General features: G+C 37.4%; 1 protein-coding gene, 1 non-coding gene and 1 pseudogene across 2 annotated transcripts in view; 2 read left to right on the top strand and 1 right to left on the bottom strand.

The window, feature by feature from the left end:
* The window catches only part of TEX11 (testis expressed 11), a 254883-nt gene that overhangs the window by 190935 nt on the left and 38527 nt on the right, over window positions 1–25421 (bottom strand). The window contains exon 7 of the mRNA XM_069464262.1: window positions 21945–22025. Coding sequence (XP_069320363.1) covers window positions 21945–22025 — 81 coding nt within the window. The remainder of the gene's footprint in view (window positions 1–21944; window positions 22026–25421) is intronic.
* Window positions 9124–9970, top strand: LOC138379075 (rRNA-processing protein FCF1 homolog; annotated as a pseudogene).
* On the top strand, window positions 10580–10705 carry LOC138379357 (U4atac minor spliceosomal RNA). Its single transcript, XR_011232123.1, has one exon. It is a non-coding gene; the product is annotated as a U4atac minor spliceosomal RNA (small nuclear RNA).

Genomic DNA, 25421 nt, shown 5'->3' with positions numbered 1-25421 from the left:
CACATTCACATAACTTTTATTACAACATATTGTTAAAATTATTCTATTTTATTATTACCTATTGTTATTAATCTCTTACTATGTCTAATTTATAAATTAAACCTTTATCATAGGTATGTATGTAGAGGAAAAAACATAGTGTATATAGAGTTTGATACTATCTGAGGTTTCAGGCACCCACTGGGGGTCTTGGAACATATCCCCCATGGATAAGGGGGATTACTGTATTTCTAACCATTTCATTGTTTGATTTCATACCACCTCCATCAAGCTTCTACAAGGGTTATATGGCATACATTTACTTTAAAACAGAAACTAATTAAGTTTGACTTGCTTTAGAGTATGTTTTTTAGTTTTGATTTTTTAGAACTTCACAAAATTATCTCAAAAGGATTAGGCTGGTGCAGTGGCTCACACCTGTAATCCTAGCACTCTGGGAGGCCAAGGCGGGAGGATCGCTTGAGCTCAGGAGTTCGAGACCAGCCTGAGCAAAAGCAAGACCCCGTCCCTACTAAAAAAAGTAGAAGGAAATTAGCTGGACAACTAAAAATATATAGAAAAAATTAGCCAGGCATGATGGTGCATGCCTGTAGTCCCAGCTACTTGGAAGGCTGAGGCAGGAGGATTGCTTGAGGCCAGGAGTTTGAGATTGCTGTGAGCTAGGCTGATGCCACGGCACTCTAGCCTGGGCAACAGAGTGAGACTCTGTCTCAAAAAGAAAAAAAAAGAAAAAATTAGAGACATCTTGAAGTCAAGTCACCAATGACTGGTATCCAGTTTTTATGTACGTTCTCTTCGGGTAGCAGTAGCCACTTGAAAACAGATGTTTTAAGATTTTATTTTTATAGCTTTATAATTTTCCAGAGGGATAGAGACTCTGAGGACTGATTTGTCTCCCTGATAAGATTCTATGCAATCATTCTAGTATAAGAAAGTGTTATTCATCCACCCAGGGGATGAGCATGTAAAGTCAGAGCCCAAATAGGGTGAAAGAACATTGACATGGAGTAAATGCTCTGGCAAGGGGAGTTGGAACAGTGTGAGGAGGGTAAACACCCAGGAAGAGAAGCCCAAAATGAAAAGTCAGAGCATGAGCAGGGAGAATAGGGCATCTTTTTGGTGGAGAGAGTGGCAGAGAAGATGGGAGATCGGTAACATACAGGAGTACTGATTAAATAAATACATCACGGATAATTGAAGTCTAGTTTTTTTGTTACTAGATAAGAGGATTCGAAATATGGAAAGGGAGAAAATTAGGATGAACATTTTTTTGTTGGACTGAAATAGAAAATATCAGTTTTCAGTATATTAGAGAGAGAGAGATGAATGCAAAGGTGGTTCAACATATGCAAATCAATGTGATATGTGCCACATTATCACATATGAAAAGATAAAAACTACATGATCGTCTCAGTAGATGCAGATAAAGCATTTGACAAAATTCAACATCCATTAAAGATGAATACTCTCAATGAAATAGGTATATAAGGAATTTACCTCAACACAAAAGGCCACAAATGAAAAGCCCACAGCTAACATCATGATAAATGGGAACAAAACTTAAAGCTTTTCCACTAAGATCCAGTACAAGGCAAGGATGCCCACTCTCACCTCTGCTATTCAACATAATACCAAAAGTCCTAGCAAGAACAATTAGGCAAGAAAAGGAAAAAAAGTCATCCAAATGAGAAGAAAGAGTAAAATTGTCTCTGCTTTCAGATGACATGATCATGTATGTAGAAAACCCTAAAAACTCAACAAAAATTGTTAGAACTAATAAGTAAATTCAGCAAAGTTACAAGATACAAAATCAGCATACAAGAATCAGCAGCATTTCTACACACTAACAACACCCTATCTAAAAAGGAAATTAAGAAAACAATCTATTTACAATAGCAACAAAAAATAAAATACTTAGCAATAAACTTAACCAAAGAGTAGAAAGACTTCACTGAAAATTATAAAACATCAATGAAGGAAATTAAAGAACACAAACAAACAGAAAGACATCCTATTTCATGGACTGGAAGAATTAATGTTTTTAAAATATCCACACTATCCAAAACAATCTACAGATTCAATGCAATCCTATCAAAATCCCAATGGCATTCTTTACAGATAGAAAAAAATTCATATAAAATTCATATAAAACCACAAAAGAATCCAACTACCCAAAGAAATCTTGTATAAGAAGAACAAACCTGAAGGCATCATATTTCCTCATTTCAAAATATATTACAAAGCTATAGTAATCAAAACAGTATGCTACTAGAATAAAAACAAACATATAGACCAAAAGAACAGAAAAGCCAAAGATAAATCTACACATTCATAGGTAACTTATCTTCGACATGAGTGCCAAGAACACACAATGCAAAAAGGATAATCTCTTCAATAAAGGGTGTTGGGAAAACTGGATATCAATATGCAAAATAATGAAAGTGTACACTTATTTCACATTATATACAAAAATCAACTCAAAATAAGTTGAAGACTTAACTTAATACCTGAAACCATAAAACTCCTAAAAGGAAACAGGGGGAAAGCTTCCTGACATTGGTCTTGGCAATGATTTTTTGCATATGACTCTAATAGCACAGGCATCAAAAACAAAAACAGAAAAGTAGGCTTACATCATGCTAAAACGCTTCTGCACAACAAAGAAAACCATCAACATAATGAAAAGGCAACCTGTAGAATGGGGCAAAATACCTGCAAACCATTTATCTGATAAATGGTTTTTAGACGTATATATTAAAAATATTATTCAGCCTGTCTTAATCCACTTGTGTTGCTATAAAAGAATACCTGAGGCTGGGTAATTTATAAAGAAAAGAGGTTTATTTGGCTCATGGCTCTATAAGCTATACAAGAAGCATGGTGCCAGCATCTGCTTCTGGTGAGGTATTCAGGCTGCTTCCACTCATGGTTGAAGGTGAAGGGAAGTCTGTGCAGAAATTACATGGTGAAAGAGGAATCAAGAGAGAGAGTGGAGAGAAGAGCCAGGCTCTTTTTAACAACCAGCTCTTACAGAAATTAATACAGTGGGAACTCACTCATTACCATGAGGATGGCACCAAGCCATTCATGAAATATTCACCCTCATGACTCAAACACCTCCCATTAGGCCCTACCTCCAACATTATGTATGAAATTTTAACACGGGGTTTAGGGGGACAAATATCCAAACCATAGTACAGCCTTAAAAAAAAGAAAAAGGAAATCCTCTCATTGGCAACAATATGACTGAACCTGAGTGACCATGCTAAGTGAAATAGGCCAGACACAATAAAGCAAATACGGAATGATCTCACTTATATGTGGAATGAAAATAGTCAAACTCATAGAAGCAGAGAATAGAATGGTGGTTGCCAGGAGCTCAGGGGAGTGGGAAATGATGTGATGTTAGTCAAAGTGTATAAAATTTCAGTTATACAAGATGAATAAGTTCTGGAAATCTAATACACAGCATAGTGACTATAGTTAATAATACCTTACTGTGTATTGTATACCTTAATTTTGCTAAAAGAGTACATCTTAAGTGTTCTCACTACAAAAAAAAAGTTAACTTCACGAGGTGATGAATATGTTAATTAGCTTTATCATAGTTGTTAACCAAAAGAAAGCCAAACTCTGTAATTTTAAAGAGATTTACTCTTTGGATTTTAACCATCATTCACTTTTTATCTTAAAATAAATTACTACACAAAAATTAATAATTTAGAATTTTTCTTAGGCAAAAACTTTGTTACAGCAACATAATGTACACATAACTGGCTAGCTTGTGAAGAGTGGGACAAAAATGGACAAGAGCAAGGGAAAACTGAAGCTTCCAATTTAAGCTCTTCTAACTACAACTTCTAGGACAACTTTGAATCCCTAACAGTACTGTTAATATTAGATGATAGGCCGGGCGTGGTGGCTCACGCCTGTAATCCTAGCACTCTGGGAGGCCGAGGCAGGTGGATCGCTCAAGGTCAGGAGTTCGAGACCAGCCTGAGCAAGAGCGAGACCCCCGTCTCTACTAAAAATAGAAAGAAATTATCTGGCCAACTAAAATATATATAGAAAAAAATTAGCCAGGCATGGTGGCACATGCCTGTAGTCCCAGCTACTCAGGAGGCTGAGGCAGGTGGATCGCTTAAGCCCAGGAGTTTGAGGTTGCTGTGAGCTAGGATGACGCCATGGCACTCACTCTAGCCCGGGCAACAAAGCGAGACTCTGTCTCAAAAAAAAAAAAAAAAATTAGATGATAGTGAGTTAGAAACACGTTTTGGGTACCTCTCTACAGACATTGAATCAGTGGAAGTAAACTGTATCTGTAGTTAGGGTTAAAAGACCAAAACCAAAATATTTTCATAAACCTTTAACCACAAGTTTGCTTTTTTGTGCTTGTGAATTAAAATAAAATTTTAAGGCTCACCACCCCCCCCACCACCGGCTGACTGAATGGACCCTCTCGTGGCCAAAGGAATATCCTAAAACTAAATTGCCTTCCAAGAGGAGGGAGGTCAGACATGCCCCAACATGTCCCTTTCCCTTCTTGGGGACATCCTTTGTAACCCATTAACAAGCCTAAGGGTATGCAAGACAAACCTATAGGCCCTCAATTTACACAACAAATCTATGTCTGGTGGCTTATCTCTGATAAACAGCAACTATGTTAAAACATTCCAAGCCTTTAGACAAAGCTTCATGTCTTTAACCAATTACAAGCCAAAAGTTCTTTAAACCCACCTATAACCTATAAGCCCCCACTTAGGGATGGCCCACCTTTTGGGGCCAAACCAATATATAATTCCCACGTATTAATTTATAACTTTACCTGTAACCCCTGTCTCCCTAAAATATATAAAACCAAACTATAACCCAGCCACAACGAGTCCACTTACTCAAGACCTCTTGGGCATGGCTCTGGGTCATAATCCTCAAATTTGGCTCAAAATAAATCTCTTTAAAATTATTTTACAAAGTTTGGTTTCTTTTCCATTAACATGCTCTACTTGGTATTTTATTTATTCTAATTTGCTGACACTTAGGCACATTTGCATTTTTATCTTTTTTTTGAGACAGAGTCTCGCTCTGTTGCCCGGGCTAGAGTGAGTGCCGTGGCATCAGCCTAGCTCACAGCAACCTCAAACTCCTGGGCTCAAGCGATCCACCTGCCTCAGCCTCCCGAGTAGCTGGGACTACAGGCATGCACCACCATGCCCGGCTAATTTTTTCTATATATATTTTTAGACGGCCAGATAATTTCTTTCTATTTTTTAGTAGAGACGAGGTCTCGCTCTTGCTCAGGCTGGTCTCGAACTCCTGACCTCGAGCGATCCTCCCGCCTTGGCCTCCCAGAGTGCTAGGATTACAGGCGTGAGCCACCGCGCCCCGGCCCTGCATTTTTATCTTAAAGCTAAACACATAGGTATTTTTTTTTTGTTGGTAACTCAGATTTAGTGATTATCATTAGACCAAATATTAAATTTACTTTACTTATGATAAATCACACATTATTTTGTCTTTGGCTGTGTTTATATTTTCATAACCTTTATGTCAAATCTTGACACCTCAAGAACCTAAAAATGTCCAGTAAAAACCCAGGCAAAAACAAATGTATGCTGACAATTTGAAAACATATTTACTATTACTTTACTAATAACACCTTTTTATTTTTTAATAACCCAGCTTATTTACCAAAGATTACTAAATTCACGTGGACCACTTGGGTTTGTTTAATTTATGAGCGCTGCCTTATTTTTAAGCCAGTCTGGAACCATGTAAGCACAAACATGTTATACATGGGCATTCACAAAACATACCTAAACATATACACTCACACACACGCACACAAAGTTCTTACAGATTTTACCCTAGAACTCTAGCCATGAGATGGTAACACAAGCTCACCAGTCTATAAGACAGCTGGATCCAAATTTCTTCTGACGAAACTGGAACTTGTTCACATGGCAAACTTTAGTTGCCCTGATAGGTAACCTAATTAGGCCTGTGGATCAAGGTTTGGGGTAAAGCAGTTTCCGTGGTAGTTTGATTTTTTTAACAAATCTCAATATCCTTTTTTTTTTCTTCAGTTCAGAATGAGTTTTCAATGTTTGCATTTTAGCTAGAACTGGCAGCAGGATCTCCAGGTAGGTAGCCTTTCAACTGTAAAATACCATAAACAATGAGCTATCTTAACATCAACAGAAAAAGTTAGAAGGTTTTAGAGTAGCCAGAAAAGAAAAGAGGAATAGCTTGAGACATTTTAACTCTATAGTGGTAGGTCGACCATTTGAGCTCTGAATTTTCCTTCATGTAATTTGCTCTTTCGTAAAAACTTGTGCACAAGAATTAGCTATAACCAGCTGGAGCCCTAGAAAAACCTGGCATGCCTTTGAATCTTTTCATTTACACAAATACTTGCAAGTAGAGACGCCACAAACCAACCGGGGTGCCCAACGGGGGTCATTCTCCTTGTCTGTCCTCATTTTTAAAGGATTTCCCATTTTTCTTTAAAAGAAGCAACCGAACTGTAATATAGGGTTTGGTGTTTTGGATCAGAGTGTGCTGATTGTGGGTGGGGTTCCTCACTGTTTTACCACTGAGTCGGTCCCACCCTCTTACGTGTCTCAGTTTCTCTCTTGGGGGTCTAGTACCTCCGAGAGGGCTCAAAATGCTGAGTGATCAGCTCTTATATTCGTTTCCTAGAAAAGCCTTCTTTTAACTTGTTGGGGGGTTCCCTTTAGGGCCACTTGCACCTCGGGGAATCGCCCCAGGCAACTCCCACTCAGGACTCCGGTCACCCAGGGCTGCCAAGGCTGGGAGGAGATTAAGATGCCCCTTCTCTTCGGATTTGAGGAACTCAGTCTCTCATTTATCTACAAACAAGACAGTTCAGTTTCCTCTTTCAAAAATGCACAGAAAAGCCAATTGAGATTAATTTTAGGATAAAAAGACAATGGAGAAGATCCTTTCGAATGCACCTCCAAATCTAAGTTAGTATCCCAAACAACAATTCCTAGGAAAACAAGCTCAGAGTAAAGCAAGACCATCAACCGAAAACGGGAGGTCTGGAGCTCAGGAGTACTTACCAGTTCTGCCCCAGGAGAAGCTCAGAGTCAGCGGGCCCAAAAGGGCCATGCCGGTACCTGGCACCAAGTTTGGGCTACTCCTTCGGCAGTCCTGGGTCTTCTCTGAGCCCCACGTCTGGTTGTTAATTAACTTTATCATAGTGATCATTTCACAATGTATATGTATATCAAAACATCAAGTTGTACACTTTAGATATATACAATTTTTATTTATGCCACAATAAATGTTTCAAAAAAAGAGAAGCTGAGACTGGGAACTGGAAGGATATGAACAAATCATCAGACTAGTATATGATTCCACCTCACCCCGCCACACACACACAAAAAAACAAAAATCAGCTTAAAGGGCCTCCTAGTGGCCAAATGTAGGAAAAATTAAGCATCAAAATAAACCTTGTTTTAGTTCTGGGTAAAATAGAATAAGATTGTGCCACACTTTATCTCCCACTGAATGTAACTATAAACCTGGACAGAATGCATGCAGCTATTTAGGTACTCTGAGAAGATAATAGCAGAAAGCAGATAAGGGGAAAACACCAGAATTCAAAGTAACACCAAACTGGTGGTGGATTTACCATTCTTCTCCTCTAGTATCCCCTGGTCTAAACTTAATGCAGCCAGAAACCTAGAAATGAGCACTGTGATGCAGACCAGACCAAGAATGCATCTCTACTTCTGCTTGAGTTGCTTAGAGAAAATGCAAAGATCCCATTTTGGTTTTTGTTTTCTCTTTTCTCTATTCTCTTGTGCCCTAGCCCCTAGGCAATCCCAGAGTGGCAACAGCAGTGGTAGCTAGGGAAAACCACAATACTCAAAACTTTGAGAGAGGAAACCTTTACTCTCCACTCAGTGCAGCTGCAGTTCCCAGAACATGGGACAACCCCCCATTATTTTTTCCTCTGTCTCTGTCTTCCTACTGGTTGGCCTCAGTCATAGTGCAAACTGTAGACTGCTGGCTAGAGGACTGAAAATAGTAGCTCAAGGGAACCAGAAACTACCATAAAAATCAGAGAGGGGGAGAGAGAGAGAGAGAGAGAGAGAGAGGCTCAGAAAAGCAACACAGCCAGGGGCGGTGGCTCATACCTATAATCCTAGCACTTTGAGATCCTGAGGCCAGCAGATGGCTTGAGGCCAGGATTTCAAGACCATCCTGAGCAACATAGACAGGGCCCATCTCTACAAAAAATAGAAAAATTAGCTGGGCATGGTGGTGCGTGCCTGTAGTCCCAGCTACTGGGTAGGCTGAAGCAGAAGGATCACTTGAGCCCAGGAGTTTGGGGTGGCAGTGAACTCTGATGACCCCTTTGCACTCCTAGCCCAGGCAACAGAGCAAGACTCTGTCTCAAAAAAAAGAAAAAAGAAAAGAAAAGCAACAGCACAAAAGTTCATTATCAAGTCTGGGGCTCATCCCTCACCTTAGTAATCATACTAAATAAATCTCAACCAAAGACTCTGATAACTGAGCTAACAGATAAACCTCTCCAAGGTGCCAGACTGACCAATCAGTGTTGCATATGCAGGACAAATCTGAAGAGCACTGCAAAACTGAAACAACAATGGAACCATATTCCACAAAAGATAAGTTAAAAAAAAACTGCACGAATCGAACCAAGTTGATTTCCTGCTAAAATAAAAATATCAACATTCCCATAAAATTTAAACAAGACTCAGAAGCCAAAAACGTAATATTGGAAATGTATAGGATTCAATAAAAAGTTACTCGGTGTATGACAACACTTAAAAATCTCGGAGAGAGGAGGGTCCGAGAAGGGACATTGTCAGACCACTTTGGGGCAGGAATGGAGGGAGTCGGTCTGTGGCTAAATTTCCTCCACATTCCTCTTGCTTATTTTCATTCTAGACTTAGCTCTTAAACTGCTCCAGACGGTGCCTGTTATGCTTTCGGGAGTGGAGAGAGGGGGTGGATATTTGAGGGAAGAAGGGAAGGGAGTGGACAAGAGAAAAGAAGAGACTTAAAAAGGCGCAATGTGTTTCCACATCTTTTAACTCTAAAACTTCTGTTTCAAGGGGAAGCAAAAGAAAACAAGGGAAGTATGTGATCATGAAGCGAATGCTTAGTCTCAGAGATCAGAGACTGTGAGTGTCTGGAATCAACTGGGTTCTTAGACTACTCAGAGATATAATAAGAGTCACAAGGGGATAAGTATTTGCTTCTGATATTATTGTCTGTTCGATTTATATAGCATGGGATAGTCATCAACTGTATAACAGTCATTTAGCTGCTGAGCAATTACACTGAGAAGGGCGTTGGGAATTAAACATTTCTTAAGTGCTCGCTTTATTCCACTGTTGTTGTATGGCTTATCTACCATGTCACATTTAAACCTCATAACAATTCTGTGAGTAAAGAAAAAGAATAGATTAAAACCTAAAAAGAAAGAAAAGGAAGATCCCAGCATACTGAAGGAAAGGGAAGTCCCTCAACATCCTTCCTGCTTATTCTTCCAATATAATACACAGCTGGGCCCACCTTACCACATCTTGGTTGATACCAACTTTATCAACTTTGCCATTAAAGCAAAACTGGACTTAGTACAGTCAATAATGGACTGTCTGCCAAGTGTATTCCTTGTATAACTGACTGTGAATGGCTGAAATTGAGAAAATGGGGCAGAAGTATTGAGTGGCCCTCAGGATTGCCAAGGATCTAAGATTTGAATGATTACCATGCACACACAAAGAAACATATACAGATGACTGCTTAGTACAGAAAGTAACTCAGCACAAGTGTTACATTGTGGCCACAGATTGACCGAGACCTTAGAGGAAGAATCCGGAAAATCCCTGGAGTTCCTATCACGTACATTTCTAACCATAGATACAATGTTGAATGGATGCCTGATGATTACGGTGCCCCTTGGTTCTAATTCTTACAAGACAGTGTTCCTCCGCCTCTCTTCAACCAACTTTCTCTGTTAACAGATTGTTAAACATGCAGTAGCATGAATTATTATTCTGTTCACCCATTTGCTCTATTATGAGCTGAATATGGTTAAATACACTCACTTTTGGATGCTATTTTGAAAATGACATTTGGTCTCATTTAAAATTTTAAATGATGGTCAAAGGGTACAAAATCTCAGACAGGAAGAATGTTTTATTTTATTTTTTTTTTAGTTCTGTTGTACAGTGTGGTAAATATAGTTAATACTAGAGTATGATACATTTCAAAATTGCTAAGAGAGTAAATTTCAAATGTTCTTACCACAAAAATGTTAAGTATTTGAGGTAACGGATGTGTTAACTTATTTGATTTAATTCTTCCACATTGATTCATGGATTATAACATAAACTTATATAATTATAAATTATCAATTTATAATAAAAATAAAATTGTTACATCTTTTTATTTTAAAAAACTTGAAAATTTAAACTTACAGAAGAAAAGACAATTAACAGAAGTCAATGATGAGATGATATGAATGTTAGAATTATCTGATAAGGACTTGAAACCACATGTTTAAAAACTGAACGCAACCATCCTTTTCTTGGGGTAGCACAACTGTCCAATGAATGAGTAGTGAGGGCAGTGCTGCTAACACCTACACAACATGCCCACATCAATTAGAGCTTTGCTTTACTTTGGTGCAATTTTTGGAAAAAAGAAAAACTTCTTTTCAATAATTAAAAAAAAGATAAAAACTGAACGTGTAGTTATAAACACTCATGAAACAAATAGAAAAAATATTAAGTTTCAGCAACAAAACAAAAGAAGAGTCAGCAAACTACAACCTGTGGGCCAATACAGAGAGTGAATAAAAAAATGTTTTTACATTTTTAAAGGCTTGTTTAAAAAAAAGATTATGGAGAACATAAAAATTGAGGGATTTTTTTTTCCAGTGGAACCACCTTGCAAGAGATGTTAAATTAAGTTCTTCAGAGAGCAGAAAAATTATATAGGTCAGAAACTCAGATCTACGCAAAGAAAGGAAGAGCATGAGAGAAGGAATAATTGAAGGCAAAAACAAAAACTTTTATTTTTCTTATTCTTAATCTAACAGATAACAGTTTGTTCAAAATAGCAACAACGTATTCTATCATGTATGCTTGGATATGAGTGAAATGACTGACAGCAATAATACAAGGGATGGGAGAGAGAAATAAGGATTATTTTGTTATTATAAAGTACTCACACTACCTGTGAAGTGGTATAGTATTATTTGAAAGTGGACTTGGATCAGCTGAAAATATACATTGCAAACTCTAGGGAAACCACTCAAAAAGTTTAAAAAGAAGTATAACTGATACACTAAGAAAGGATATAAAATGGGATTATATGAAATGCTCAATTCAAGCCACAAAACCTCTCAAACTCTGCCAATGCTTTATCAACTAAGTTTATGTAATATTCTAAATCTTTTGTTGTCATTTCAACGATGTTCACAGCATCTTCACCAGGAGTAGATTCTATCTCAAAAATCCACTTTCTTTGCTCATCCGTAAGAAACAACTCCTCATCTGTCCAAATTTTATCATGAGATTGAAGAAATTGAGTCACATCTTCAGGCTCCACATAAAATTCTAGTTCTCTTGGTATTTCAACCACATCTGCAATTACTTCCTCCACTGAAGTCTTGAACCCTTCCAAGTCATCTATCTAGGATGGTGAATTCTTTCCAGAAGCTTTTGAATTTACTTTAACCAAATCCATCACTATCTATGGCAGCCATAGCCTTACAAAATGTCTTTCTTAAAGAATAAGACTTAAAAGCCAAAATTACTCCTTGATCCATGAGTTGCAAAACAAATTTTGTGTTAGCAGGCATGAAAGCAACATTAATCTTACATATTTCCATTAGAGTTCTTGGGTGACCAGATGCATTGTCAAGAAGCAGTAATATTTTGAAAGAAATCTTTTCTTCTGAACAGTAGATCTCAACAGTGGGCTTAAAATATTCAGTAAAACATGCTGTAAACAGATGTGCTATCATTTGGGCTTTGTTGTTCCATTTATAGAACACAGGCAGAGTAAATTTAGCATAATTCTTAAGGGCCCTAGTGAAACCGCCCTTACAAATTAATAAAAAGGGGTACAAGGCGAGAACTGTGGTAAGGGCTCAGCTAAAAATAAGTCACAGGCCTAGCTAAAAATAATGATATTAGTTAGCCACTGTCCCCATCTATTTCTCTATAATTGCCACTCTTGAGCCATATAGCTGGTGGTCCTAAAGATTCTTAGCTTTCTCCATAGATAATATCACCTTTTTGAAACCTAGGAGTAATTTCTGAGGTATCTTCCAGGCCCCGCATTCCAGTGGAATGGCTGACCCACCCAGACAGGTGGCCCATACCGAGGAACTGACTCAACTGGTCGTGTGACCCCCACCCAAGAACCTGGTCAGCAAAGAAGACAATTTCTACCACCCTATGGTTCCTCCCTGAACCCAGCCAATTGGCAGACTCAACTGCCTATGCCAAACAGTCTTTAAAAACCCTGTCTCCCGAATTCTTGGGAAGGCTGATTTGAGAAATTTCTCCCATCTCCCCGCTTAGCACTATGCAGAATAACCTTTTTCTCTGCCCTAAACCCTGCTGTCTTAGCATATTGGCTTCTTCTTGGGCAGCAGACAAATGAACCTGATTGGGCGGCAACACTAGGATGTTCAGAATGGTAAGTAAGCATTTTGGTTTCAACATAATGTCACCAGCTAGCTACATTAGCTCCTAACAAGAGTCAGCCTGTCCTTTGAAGCTTGGAGTCCAGACATTGTCTTCTCCTCTCTAGCTTTGACAGGTCCAAGTGGCATCTTCTTCCATTATAAGGCTGTTTTGTCTACTTTGAAAATCTGTTGTTTAGTGTATCCACCTTCATCAATTATCTAAACTAGATCTTCTGAATAACTGGCTACAGCTTCTACTTCAGCACTTGCTGCTTCACCTTTCATTTTTATGTTATACAGATGGCTTCTTTCCTTACACCTCATGAACCAACCTCTGCTTGCTTCAAACTTTTCTTCTGCAGCTTCCTCACCTCTCTCAGCCTTCACAGAATTAAAGAGAGTTAGAGCCTTGCTCCATATTAGGCTTCTACATGCCTTCCTCACTAAGCTGAATCATTTCTAGTTCTTGATTTAAAGTGAAAGATGTGCAAGTCTTCCTTTTACTTGAATGCTTGCAGGCCATTATAGGGTAATTAATTGGCCTAATTTCAATATTGTTGCATTTCAGGGAATGGTGAGCCGTGAACAGAGGGAGAGAGATGAGGGAATTGGCCAGTCAGTGGAACAGTTAGAACACACACAATTATCAATTAAGTTCACCAGCTTATATGGGTGCAGTACATGGCACACCAAAACAATTACAAAAGTAACATCAAAGAACACTGGTCACAGATCACCATAACAGATATAATAATAATGAAAAATTTTGAAATATTGCAAGAATTACCAAAATATGACACAGAGACATGAAGAGCTCATGTTGTTGAAAGAATGGCACTGATAGACTTGCTGAATGTAGGGTTACTACAAACCTCTAGTTTATAAAAACCCCAATATCTGCAAAGTACAATAAAGCTAAGCACAATAAAATGAGATAAGCTTGTATGAGATTTATTATACCTCAATGAAGCTGCTTTGAAAGCACCAACTTCATGAAAGATGAAAGTAGATTTAAGGAAACTAAAGAGACCAGACAACTAAATGCAAAGTATAGGCCGGGCGCGGTGGCTCACGCCTGTAATCCTAGCTCTCTGGGAGGCCGAGGTGGGCGGATCGTTTGAGCTCAGGAGTTCGAGACCAGCCTGAGCAAGAGCGAGACCCCATCTCTACTAAAAATAGAAAGAAATTATATGGACAACTAAAATATATATATACAAAAAATTAGCCGGGCATGGTGGTGCATGCCTGTAGTCCCAGCTACTCGGGAGGCTGAGGCAGGAGGATCGCTTAAGCCCAGGAGTTTGAGGTTGCTGTGAGCTGGGCTGACGCCACGGCACTCACTCTAGCCTGGGCAACAGAGTGAGACTCTGTCTCAAAAAAAAAAATAAATAAAAAAAAAAAAATAAATGCAAAGTATAATCCTGAACTGGTTCCTGGACTAAGGGGGGGAAATAAATGCTGTAAAAGTACATTACTGGGACAGTTGACAAAATTAGAATATGGACTGTAGATTAATATAGTTATCAATGCTAAATTTCCTGAATTTGATTACTGTACCATGTTTATAAAGGAGAGTATCGTCTTCTTAAGAAATACACACTGAAGCTGGACACAGTGGCTCACACTTGTAATCCTAGCACTTTGGGAAGCCAGGGCGGGAGGTTCCTATGAGGCCAGGAGTTCAAGGCGAGCCTAGGCAACAGAGCAAGATCCCGTCTCTATAAAAAAAATTTTGTAATTAGCCAGGAATGGTGGTTCACACTTTCAGTCCCAGCTGCTTGGGAGGCTGAGGTGAGAGGATCGCTTGAGCCCAGGAGTGCAAGGTTATAGCAAGCTATGATCATGCCACTGCACTCCAGCCTGGGCAACAGAGTGAGACTCTGTCTCTTAAAAAAACAAAATTTTTTTAATGAAATCTTAAGCAGTAAAGGTGCATGATGCATGGCATCCTTCTCTCAAATGGTTCCTAACATTAATAACAATAATGATGTATTTCAAATGATAGAAAGAAACATATGAAAATCTCAATTGATTCAGAAAAAGCATTTGACAAAATCCAACAACCATGCATGATAACAATCACAGTAGGAATAGAAGGGAACTTCCTCAACATGATAAAGACTGTATATGAAAATTCACAGCTAACATCATACATAATAAATGGTAAAAAAAAAAAAAAATTTCCACTAAGATCAAGAACAAGCCAAGGATGTCACTTTTCACTTCTATTCAACATAGTACTGGAAGTTCTAGTCAAAAGAATTAGACTAGAAAAAGAAACAAATATCATCCAGATTAGAAAGGAATAAGTAAAACTATCTCTATTTGCACATAATAAGATGTTTTATATAGAAAATCCTAGAGAATACAGAAAAGGCCTATTAAAACTAATAAATGAATTCAAAGTTGCAGGATACAAAACCAATATGCAAAAATCAGTTATATTTCTGTATGTCACCAATGAGTGATCCATGCAGAAAGTTAAGAAAACAATTCCATTTACAATGTCATCATGAAGAATAAAATATTTAGGAATAAATATTTAACCATGGAGTATAGACTTGTACACTGAAAACTACAAACCATTGCTGAAAGAACTTAAAGACAACTTAATTAAATGGAAATATTAAATACATCCCATATTCAGGGATTGGAAGTTTTAATGTTGTTAGCATGACAATATTCCCAACAAGATATACAGATTCATTGTAACCCCTATCAAAAGCCCCATGGCCTTTTTTACAGAAGTGAAAGAACCCATCCTAAAATTCTTATGGAATTTCAAGGGACTCACAATAGCCAAAATGAACTTGAAAAGAAGACAAAGTTGTAGATCTCACAATTCCCTCTTTCAAATGTACAGTACTACAAAGCTACCTTAATCAAAACAATGTGGTACTGGTATATAGATTAATGGAATAGAATTGAGAGCACAGAAAATAAACCTTTGCATATATGGTTAAATGACTTTCACAAGGGAGACAAGACCATTCAATGGGGAAGGAATGGTCTCTTCAACAAATGGTGCTGGGACAACTGGATATCCACATGGGAAAAATGAGATTGGACCCTACTTTACACCATATACAAAAATTAACTCAAATGGATCAAAGACCTGAATTTAAGAACTAAAGCTATGAAACTCTAAGAGGAAGCCATAGAGGAAAATCTTTCTTAAAAATGGATTTGGCAAAGCTTTCTTAAAAATGACACCAAAAGCACAGACAACAAAATAAAAAGTAGGTAAATTGGACCTCATCAAAATTAAGAACTTTTCTGCATCAAAGAACACTCTAAACAGAGTGAAAAGAGAGGACTTCCAGTTCCAAAATGGTGGCATAGAGGCAAGCTGACTTCACTCCCTGCCCTTCCCCACAGAAAACCAAAAATAAATATGTAGCACCAAGATCTACACCAGCAACAACCCAGAACTCAAGTACAAGGATGAGACAGTTCTTGGGCCCACAGCGGAGTGGAAAAACTCCAAGCAGATGGCAGGAGAATGGACTTCCACATTCACAATGTCCCTCCCCTCATTCTGCCCACATGCTGGGTGAGGAAAATCTCCTCCCAATTCATGGTTTCTACACTAGAAAAAGGGAAATTGAGGTGGTCAACTAGCTTCCCCACATTAGTGGCTTCCCTAGCAGGAGACCTGTCATCATTTTAACCCACAAGAAATATCGTGACTTCCTGAAGGGAGAAATATCTCTAAAGACAGGCAGAAACAAATGGGGGAGGTGGGACTACCAACCCCAGCCCTGGAAAACTCTGCTGTATAATTTAGCCAAAGAAGATGCCAAATCAGAATGGGTGTTCAGCAACACCATGCTGTAGAAGGTACATTCCCCAGGTTCCCTGGGCACAAAGCCTTACCTCGCCTTCCCACACTGCCAGGATAATCCCTTTGGGATCTCCCCCATTTGGGACAGCCAGCGCTCTCTGTTCATTAACTAGAGCAGATGTGAACCTGGCCTTAAGGCATCACCTAACAGCCAGAGAGGAGGCAGTGATCTAGCAGTGAAGATTCACCAAGCAAATATATTCAATATAAACCAAAACAAGCTGGACACAGAAAACTGGAATAAATAATGAATCCTTCAATACAAAGACATGGATGTGTACCCACAAGAAACAATAGCAAACAGGGAACCATGACCTCTCCAAAAGAATACAGCAAAAATCCAGTGACTGACCCTAATGAGATAGTGATTTGTGAGCTCTATTAACAAGAATTCAAAACAGCAATTTTAAGGAAACTCAGTAATCTCCAAGATAATACAGAAAAGCAAGTCAGAAATTTATCAGAGAATTTTAACAAAGAGCTTGAAATAATTTTTAAAAATCAAACAGAAATCTTGGAACAGAGAAATACATTTGCTGAACTGAAGAACCCTTTAGAGGCTCTCAGTAGCAGAATGAACCAAGCAGGGGAAAGACTCAGTGAACTATAAGATTGGATATTTTAAAATACACAGTAAGAAGAGAAAAAAAGAACAAAAAGGAATGAAGACCACCTACAAGATATAGAAAATTAACTCAAAAGACCACATCTAAGAATTGTTGGTGTTCAAAAGGGAGCTGAGCAAAAAAGCAAGGGTTAGAAAGCATATTCAAAGAAATAACAATAGAAAACTTTCCAAACCTTGAGGAAAATATATCCAGGTACAGGAAGGTCTTAGAACACCAAACAGATTCAATCCAAATAAGACTACACCAAGGCATGTAACAATGAAACTCTCAAATGTCAAGGACAAAGACAAGATCCTAAAAGCAGCAAGAGATGAAAAGCAAATAACATATAACAGAGCTCCAATTTGTCTAGCAATAGACTTCTCAACTGAAACCATACAGGACAGGAGGGAATGGAACAACATTTTCAAAGTGCTCAAAGAAAAAAATTATATTATATCCAGCAAAATTATCATTCAAATATGAAGGAGAGATAGTCTTTCCCAGACAAACAAAAGCTGAGAGAATTCACCACGACCAGATCCATCTTGCAGGAAATACTAAAGGGAGTTCTTCAAACTGAAGGAAAAAAACACTCACATGCAACAGAAAACTTATCAAGGTATAAAACCCACTGGTAAAATTAGGTACACAGACAAACCCAGAATACTCTATTACTGTATTTGTGGTGTGTAATCCACACACAACTCTAGTATGAAGCCCAAAAGACAAATCTATAAAAAACAATAACAGCTACACCAACCTGTTAAGAGACAGTTAATACAAAAATACGTAAATTGAGACAACATAAAATGAAAATGTGGGGAGTGAAGTTTCAGTGTAGAATTTTTTGTGGGTTTTTTTTTACTTTGTTTCCATTCTTTTATTTGTGATCTAAAATAAGTTGTCATCTCTTTATAATAACTTGTTATATCTAACAGATGTTTTTTGCAGGCCTCATGGTTACCACTGTGTAAAAACCTACAATAGATTCACTAAAAATAAAAAGCAATAAATTAAAACATACTACCAGAGATAATCACTTAACCACAAAGGAAGACAGTGAGAAAGGAAGAAAGAGAGGAGTCTCAAAACAACCAGAAAACCAAGAAACAAAATGCAGTAATAAGTCCTTACTTATGAATAATAACACTGACTGTAAATGGTCTCATTTCTCCAATTAAAAAGCATATAATGTAGCACTCTGGGAGGCCGAGGTGGGCGGATCATTTGAGCTCAAGAGTTCAAGACCAGCCTGAGCAAGAGCGAGACCCTGTCTCTACTAAAAATAGAAAGAAATTATATGGACAACTAAACATATATAGAAAAAATTATCCGGGCATGGTAGCACATGCCTGTAGTCCCAGCTACTCGGGAGGCTGAGGCAGAAGGATTGCTTGAGCCCAGGAGTTTGAGGTTGCTGTGAGCTAGGCTGACACCACAGCACTCTAGCCTGGGAAACAGAGTGAGACTCTGTCTCAAAAAAAAAAAAAGACACAAATGAATGGAAAGATATCCTATGGTCAAGGATTGGAAGACTTAGTATTTTAAAATGGCCATACTACCCAGGGCATCCTACAGATTCAATTCTATCCCTGTCAACACCCCAATGGCATTTTTCACAGAAACAGAGAAAGCAATCCTAACATTTGTATGAAACCATAAAAGACCCCAAATAGCCAAAACAATCTTAAGCAAAAAGATTGCTTTGATGACTAGAAAGCTATAATCATCAAAATAGCATGATACTAGAATAAATATAGACAAGTGGAACAGAATAGAGAACCCAGAAATAAATCTATGCATTTTTCAGTCAACTGATTTTCAATAAAGATGCCAAGAACACACAATGACAGTCTCTTCAATAAATGGTGTTGAGAAAACTGCATATCCCCATGTAGAAGAATGAAACTGGACCCTTAACTCATTCCATATACAAAAATCAACTCCAAATGGATCAATGAATTATTATAAGACCTGAGTCTATAAAAATACTAGAAGAAAACATGAAAAGAAAAGCTTCTTAACATTCGTCTGGTCAATTATATTTTGGATATGACCCCCACAGCTTACAAAAGCAAAAACAGACAAATGAGATTGCATCAAACTCAATGCTTCTGCACAACAAAGGAAACAATCAACAGAGTGAAGAGACAACCTATGGAATGGGAGAAAATATCTGCAAACCATACATATGATAAGGGTTTAATCTCCAAATTATATAAGGAACTCAAACACCTTAATAGCAAGGAAACAGTAACCCAACTGAAAAAATAGGCAAAAGACCTGAATAGATATTTCTCAAAGGAAGACATACAGTCACCAACAGGTATATGAAAAAATGTTCAACATCACTAACCATCAGGAAAATGCAAATTAAAATCAAGATGAGATATCACCAAGCATCTATTAGAATGTCTATTATCAAAAAGACAAAAAATAAGTGTTGGCAAGTGTGTGGAGAAAAGGGAACTCTTGTACACTGTTAGTAGGAATGTAAATTAGTATAGCCATTATGGAAAACAGAATGAGAGTTCCTCAAAAAATTAAAAATAGAACTACCATATGATCCAGCAATCCCACCTCTGCGTATATATCCAAAAGAAATAAAATCAATATCTCAAAGAGATACCTGCAATCCCAAGTTCACTAGAGCATTTTTTAGAATAGTCAAGATATTGGCATTAACCTAAGTGTCCAATAAGGTATGAATGGATAAAGAAAATGTGATGTATATATACAATGGAATACTATTCATCCTTAAAAAGAAGGAAATCCATGTGACACTATGGATGATGGATGAATCTGCAGAACATTAAGCTAAGTGAAATAAGCCAGACACAGAAAGACAAATATCATATGATCTCACTTATATGTAGATTCTGAAAAAGTTGAAGTCATAGAAGCAGACAGTAGAATGGCGGTTGCCAGGGGCTGGGGGAGGGGATGAAGAGATGTTGGTCAAAGGGTATAAAGTTTTAGTTAGACATTATGAATAAGTTCTAGAGCTCTGTTGTACAGCATGACAAATGGGGAAAAATAATACAGATGGTATGGAATTAGAATGTTTCTATCTAACACAAAGAAATGATAGACACTTGAGATGGATAATCCAATTACCCTGATTTGATTAATACATATTGTATGCCTATATCAAACCATCATATGTACCCTATAAATATATACAATTATATACCCATAATAATTAAAAACAAAAATAAATAAGAATATAGATGGTCAAAGTGTGATGAGAAATTAGATTTTCCACAGTCTCAAAGTATCACCCCCAACATACTTATAAATAACAAAGAGAAAAATGTTCACAGTGAAAAAGCCTGGAAGACACCATCTTAATCAAGAGATCAAAGTTAACACTACCAGCCCAGCATGGTGGCTCATGCCTGTAATCCTAGCACTCTGGGAGGCCAAGGCGGGAGGATCGCTTGAGGTCAGGAGTTCGAGACCAGCTTGAGCAAGAGCAAGACCCCGTCTCTACTAAAAAATAGAAAGAAATTAGCTGGACAACTAAAAATATATAGAAAAAATTAGCCGGGCATGGTGGTGCATGCCTGTAGTCCCAGCTACTCGGGAGGCTGAGACAGAAGGACTGCTTAAGCCCAGGAGTTTGAGGTTGCTGTGAGCTAGGCTGACGCCTCAGCACTCTAGCCAGGGCAAAAGAGCGACACTCTGTCTCAAAAAAAAAAAAAAGTTAACACTACCAATAATAGTACAAATCAATCCTTTATACCACCCAATAGGAAGACATGAAGAAAACAAAGAATCTATTCTGTGATTTTCTGGCCCCAAATTCATAACCTGGTCTAATCATGAGGAAACTTTGGATAAAGCCATATTAAGTCACATTCTACAAAATGGTTTTAATCTTCAAAACTGGCAAAGTAATGAACATCAAGGTAAGAATGAGGAAGTGTTCCAGATTGAAGGAGACTAGAGACTATATGTCATCCTAGATTGAATCCATTTCTATATAAAACATTATTGGAAAACGTGAATGGAATCTGTGGACAAAGGGTATACAGGAGTTATCTGTGCTATTCTTGTAACTTTTCTATAAATATGAAATTGTTTTTAAAATTTTTAAAGCTTAGAAGAATATCTGGCACATACTAGACAACATATAAATATTTACTGAATTAAGTTCTACATTATAACACAGAATTTGGAAGAGAAAGTAAGACCAATCTTATGGGACAGTAGGAACATTCTCCCTAATGTCCCACTACATATATCTCTCTTATTAATTCCCTCTGTGACAGTAAAGACTGAAGTAGATATAGGCATTGAAATAGAGGAGAAAGAATGGAAAATGATGATAAAGTGGAAAAGCAAAAAACTATAAATTTAGGAATTTTGATGAAATTCAGTCCAGGAATCAGGTTATATCCTATCAAATCTCTCACACCTCCAAATCTCAATATAGAAAAATACTATGGCAGTGACATGATTAACTGCTCTCAACCTTGTCAGCAGGAAAATAAACTCATTTTTCCTTATTTTGTTGTGTAGCATGAAATATGAAGGAAATATTATCCAAATGGTTTAACAATAAAAGGGAAAGCAAAGAAATTTTAAGAAATAACCCATATCACTTTTTCAAATGCCCTTTCTAGGAAAGAGCAAGGGAAGAAAAATATTTCAAAGATCAGCTAAGCAAGTAGAACTGATCTCAAATAGAATCTCCAAAAGTTTGCATGAGTAATGAGTCTTCCTGGAACTTAATATAGCATATTTCAAACTCTTGGAGAATAAATGCAGAGATTTCACTCACCATTTGCGGGAGCCTCATCAACATTTCTTTACAATGCAGTACACACGTAGATGCTCTTTGAAAATCCCCTTGAGCAATTGCCTGAGAAAGAGAAAAAATGTCAATCATTGGTTAAAATGAAATGACAAGGTATATGTCTCTACGTCAATTTTAGCATACTTCAGTGTTAAAAAGTCTTATTTTGTTTTTTAATCTTTTTACCAATGCTAGTTGGTCAAGCTAAACATAATAGCCCATTCAAAATACAGAGGAAGCAGTGGTAAGAATATTTGGCAATGCAGAATTGCTACTGAGTGAGCAGGAGTCATTTACTTTTTCTGGAAATGCAGAAACTGGTGTACTACCTTATGTTATTATATTATGGCATAATGTCATGTCTAATAGATGATTTTCCAACTTGAGGGGCTCTTGTATTTATCTCTATACTACAGGAATTAAGTTAAACAGCCATCTTTTGTCCTAACACAAGCTCACAATAACCTCATAATCTGAACTGCTGTGCATATCCACTATGAAAAGCAGCTCAGTGCAATCTCATCTTGAAGCCACAAGAGGTACTCCGCCACTTGTTATATGTAACCTTGAGCCTTAAGCTCTCACAGATTCAGTTCCCTCATCCATAAAGTGAGGAGACTTTAGGATTCCTTCAAGTTCTACCATTCTGTGACTGAACACCCCCAAATGCAACATCAATCACACATTATTTAAGCACTTATAAAAGAGGATTATTTCAGCCATTTAAGCATTTAGCTGACAGACAAGGCATTTAAAAAAAACATGGACACATACAAGAAAATAATTTTATAAAGTACTACATTTACTATTTTCTTTTCCTTATGTGGTGTCAAATATTCTTGTGCTTTGAATAAGAAAAGGATTGAGAGAAGAAAAGATGAACAATGTAAGATGCCAGGTTCTCTCTAGTTTTTTCCACTATCTACCTGCTGAATAGTACCCTTGACATCTTGCTAAGTAGATACCCTCCTCTAAGGAAGGAAAAATAAATTGTTAACACAAGAGGTTCAATAAGCCAAATCTCTATCTATAAAGATTACAATATAATATTCAAATATACACAATAAATAGTCTATGAATATTTGGTGATTGATTCATTATTCAAGGTGGAGAAAATCTCATTATAAAAGAGAAATGCTGAATGACAAACCCCATATCAGAGGATGCTGCTCTCTGTTCTCATAATATATAAAACAACACAAGACTTCAATGCTCAAAAAATCCAGAAAGTGTCTATCATTACTCAGATTGTATCTTACAGAAATCAAAGCTCTAATACATTACTCAGATTGTATCTTAGAGAAATCAAAACTCTAATAATTCAAGCTTGTTTTGAAAATGTATTCATCTTCTTATGGCCAAAAATCAATATTTCAAACCCAAAAGATAGAGAATTCAAGCAAAAGAAGTCTTAAAGAGGCGGCAGCATGATACAGTGCTGTAGCAACCTCTGGTCAGCATCAGACTTACCGGTGGAGCTTTTTGAAAATCATATGCCCACCTCCCACCACGCGGAGATTGTGATTCATTAGGTCTGGGATGATGCCCTTCCTATACTGATTTAGTGAAAAGAATACGCACTGTGGATTCCCAGCTTTTCTACTTCTTTGCTTGGTGAAATTAGGCAAGTCACAACCTCTTTGAGGCTCAATTTTTCTTAACTGTAAAATAGGGATAGTAATGTCTACCACATAAGATTGATCTTATGAGGATCAAATGTGATCACCGACATGAAAGCATTCCATAAACTGTAAGTCAGTATACCAAAATGTGAACACTTTTGGCACTCAAAACTACTATCAGTGCCAAGAATTGTAATAAAGGTGCTTCTTTGTTCCTGTGTGGTACTTACTATTGCTGGTGAAGAAAAGAAAAGCTCTCTGAAATCATATCCTAGCAGATCTATAAAGTATTATAACTTATACTGATGCATCAGGGAACCTTAGGCTTGCTCTTCCTTAGAAGAGAGAACAAAAGCTCCAAGGTTGGATCTGAACTGCTGCTCACCAACAATGAATTATGGCCATTATATAAGGAATTAAATGCTAGACTGACCATCACATAATATGCTACTAAGTGATGATGACAACACAATCCATCCAAAGACAGTAAATTACACCAAATGGATCCACTACAAAATTACGTTAACTTCAACCACACCTGCACTGCAGCTCAGCAATCAAGAATGTTATAGCTTCCAGCACTATGTCAAGCATATAGTAGATGCTCAGTAAAAATTAGTTTACTTCTTTGTTAATTTCTTTACTACATTTCCCTCACAGATGGTCAAACACTTTGTCATTCTCTTCAAGTCCTCTGTAAAATGGCATATCCTCCTGCTGCACCTCTCCCCAAAATTGCTTTACCTCCCATCTTAAAAAAAAAAAAAAAACTCATCCATGAAACCATGTACTTCTGTTATGCATCAATTTTTTTAAAAATCTCAGGTGCTCCCTTGTCCAAAACCTAATTCTCTTCTACAATTTAAAATATCTATGTTGACCAGGCATGGTGGCTCACGCCTGTAATCCTAGCACTCTGGGAGGCCGAGGCAGGAGGATCACTTGAGGTTGCTGTGAGCTAGGCTGACGCCACAGCACTCTAGCCCAGGCAACAGAGCCAGACTCTGTCTCAAAAAAATAAAATAAAATAAAATATCTATGTCCCTTTCCTTCCCAGAAAAATTCACAATCTTCTTAATTATCACAGCATTGTTAACTACTCATCATTTATTTTACTGTGGAGCCTCACATTTCTTTTAAAGCAATTACCTTGTTGTAATGCATCTATTTACATATCTGTATCTCCTACAAAACTTATCTTAAGTTAATTAAGATATTAATGTTATCAATCCTTTTATCTCTAGTGCGCAGATCATTGACTCATATGGAAGGCACTAAATAAATGTTCAGCCCTCTATATATGCATTTCATCCGATTAATTTCATCTCCTTCTAGTCTATAACTCATCAATAAACCCCCCTCCTCTTTATCCAAATCCTCCAATCTTCTCCATGGCTTTTTAAATTCTATCTATAATAAGTTCATATATATACTCTATTTTGAAAATAACCTTCCCTTGACCATGCTACTCTTAGGAGCTACAGTCCAGTGTTTCTTCTTCTTCTCATTGGCAAACATTCTGACATACTGTGCTATACTAATTGTTCTCAAATTTAAGCAGGCAACAGAATCATCTGGAAAACTTGTTAGAATGTAGATTATTGGGCTTTATCCCCCAAATTTCTGATTCATCCGGTCTAAGGTGGCACCCAAGAATTTGTATTTCTAACAGGTTCCTAGGTGATATTGATGCTGTTGGTCCAGGGACCACACTTTGAGAATCACAGCTGTAAACCAATCTCATACCAATGGTTCTAAATCTTCTTGGTTTCAGGAGCCTTATATCTCTTAGAAATTATTAAGGACTCAAAGAGATTTTAATTATCTAGGTTATAGCTGT

This window comes from Eulemur rufifrons, chromosome 30 (assembly GCF_041146395.1).
Source record: "Eulemur rufifrons isolate Redbay chromosome 30, OSU_ERuf_1, whole genome shotgun sequence".
NCBI classification, from domain to species: domain Eukaryota; kingdom Metazoa; phylum Chordata; class Mammalia; order Primates; family Lemuridae; genus Eulemur; species Eulemur rufifrons.
Note: the sequence above shows the minus strand (reverse complement) of the source record. Positions and strands in the feature narration are given on the sequence as shown.